The sequence below is a fragment of the Stegostoma tigrinum genome, chromosome 3 (assembly GCF_030684315.1).
Source record: "Stegostoma tigrinum isolate sSteTig4 chromosome 3, sSteTig4.hap1, whole genome shotgun sequence".
NCBI lineage: Eukaryota > Metazoa > Chordata > Chondrichthyes > Orectolobiformes > Stegostomatidae > Stegostoma > Stegostoma tigrinum.
In genome coordinates this window covers 132,601,433-132,603,431 of record NC_081356.1, presented here as the reverse complement: position 1 = coordinate 132,603,431, position 1,999 = coordinate 132,601,433, and the positions used below count along the sequence as shown (strand labels likewise).

Below are 1,999 nucleotides of genomic sequence, written 5' to 3'. Positions count from 1 at the left end.
GAAACTCTGCCACACAATGTGATACAAAGGCAGATGGCCAAAAACTGGATCAGAGTTAGGTTTTAAGGAGGTCTCACAGGAGGAGAGCTAAGTGAAGTTTCAATAAACTCTCGGGAGGGATCCTTGGAGGAACTGTCACTAGCCTGTGCCAGGTGAATCAGGGTGGTTGCCCTGGGTCCTGTGCTGTGGGTGTCTTAGCCCTTGGGCCATGAGCACCTGGGAAGAACCAGAAGCTGAGGTGAGGGCTGCTTTCAGTTGCTGAAAATGGCATTGTATGAGCTTTTGTTTGGTTTTTGGTTTGGGAGGGTGCGCTTGTTTGGCTGTAAGGTATGATTTGTCATGGTGTGAGCTGTAGGGTTGGGGTACACAAAGTTTTATGCACCTCAGACCCCCCATAAACCCCCAGGCACAGCTCTGGGCACAGGCAGTTGGACACACCGTGGCAAAGGCTGAGTCACTCAATTGGGAGGAGCTGGGCTGGGAGGAGGGGAGGGTTGAGGAATACTCATGAGGCTGGAATTGGAGGAGCTCGGAGATCTCACAGGCTGTGTTTCTGAAGGAACCTGCAGAGATGGGTTTGGGGGAGGCCAAGAAGGGAATTGCATGGGCGATGATTCTTCACTTCCTAACTTACTGCCCTCAAACTATGATCCGAATGAACCGTATGGGCAAGCAATTTATTAAAGAGTGTTGAGGGCTCGCTTAGACAGTCCAGCCAAGGCACCGTTTCTGAAACAAAAGCAGAAGTTGTTGGAAAAAACTCAGCAGGTCAAGCCGCATCTGCGAAGAAGGAAAAAATCGGAGTTAACGTTTCGGGTCTGGTGACCCTTGCTCAGAACCGTTTCTGAAGCCTGTTGGATCTGACTTTGACAGGAACAGCATTTCCCCCCACACTGATTTACGGGATCTGGAAGAAGTCACTATCTGACTCAAAGTGTTAACTCTCTCTGCAGATGTCGGCAGGCCTGGCTGAGTTTCTCCAGCGTTCTCTGCCTCTGTCTCTCTCAGCCTGGGTTGTACACTTAAAGTCTCTGGGGTAGGATTTGAAACCCTCCCCAAGTCTCCTGACTCAGAGGCGGGCACATTGCCACACAGCGTCAGTCTGTGAAACGGGTGGCCAGTCAGTCAAGCGCCCGCCCTTTCCCCTGACTGGCGTGTGCTGTGCACCAATGCCCTTGCAGTGTTCCAGGCAACCCTCCCTTATATAGTCGCGCCGCTGGCATGAAGAGCGAGTGTATCATTGGGGCAGATTCGGGGAGCGCTGCGGAATGGCAGATGCTAAATAGAAGGAGCTGGACACCGGGAGAAGTGTCTCTGACTGTTGTTTGTGTCCGTCCGCATGTATGTATGTACGCGTGTGTGTGTGTGTGTGTGTGTGTGTGTGTGTCTGCCTCGGGACATTTGTAGGGATTTCTCCTCCAGAGCCGGGTCTGGCCGCTGCTGCTCCTGAGAGATGTCACCCGGGATCCGAGGCTCTGCTCCACCGCCGCCGCTGCTGCTGCTCCTCGCCTGCTGCCTGCACCCTCTGAGCGGTGAGTAGCTCAGGCTCTGTCCGCCTCCCCGGTCAGGGAGCTGTCCACTGCCTCCGGGTGCTGAAACTCCCTCCTCCCTCCTTCCTCATTCAAGCTCCTGGCGGTTTCTGCTTGGGAATTTAATCATTTCCATCCCTTTGTCTGTGCTCAGAAATATTTCATCGAATCAATGAAATGCACTGCGGACTCCTTCCCTGGTTCCGTCCGATGTCTTTCCCCCCCCCCCCCCCCGCCAACCATTCCTTTGTCCAGTGTATTCTGTCACCCACCCTCTGTCTGCTCAGTCTATCCATACCCACACATTCTCGCTTCTCCCGTTCCCTCTCACCTACGTTACCTTTCTCTCGTAGTTTCTCCTTTCCTATGCTCCATGTATTTTTCCCGCTCTCTCTCTCTCTCTCTCTCTCTCCTACTCTCCAGTAATTCTCACATTCGTTATTCCTCTCCTCTCACACTCTCCACTTTCT

At 53.1% G+C, this 1,999-nt stretch overlaps 1 protein-coding gene across 2 annotated transcripts in view; it reads left to right on the top strand.

Annotated features, from left to right (window-relative positions):
- The first annotated feature begins 1,233 nt into the window (after window positions 1–1,233).
- tmem8b (transmembrane protein 8B) overlaps window positions 1,234–1,999 on the top strand; it is a 126,559-nt gene continuing 125,793 nt past the window's right edge. For both annotated transcript variants that reach the window (XM_048527550.2, XM_048527549.2), the window contains exon 1: window positions 1,234–1,532. In XM_048527550.2, coding sequence (XP_048383507.1) covers window positions 1,454–1,532 — 79 coding nt within the window. In that variant the 5' untranslated portion in view covers window positions 1,234–1,453. The remainder of the gene's footprint in view (window positions 1,533–1,999) is intronic.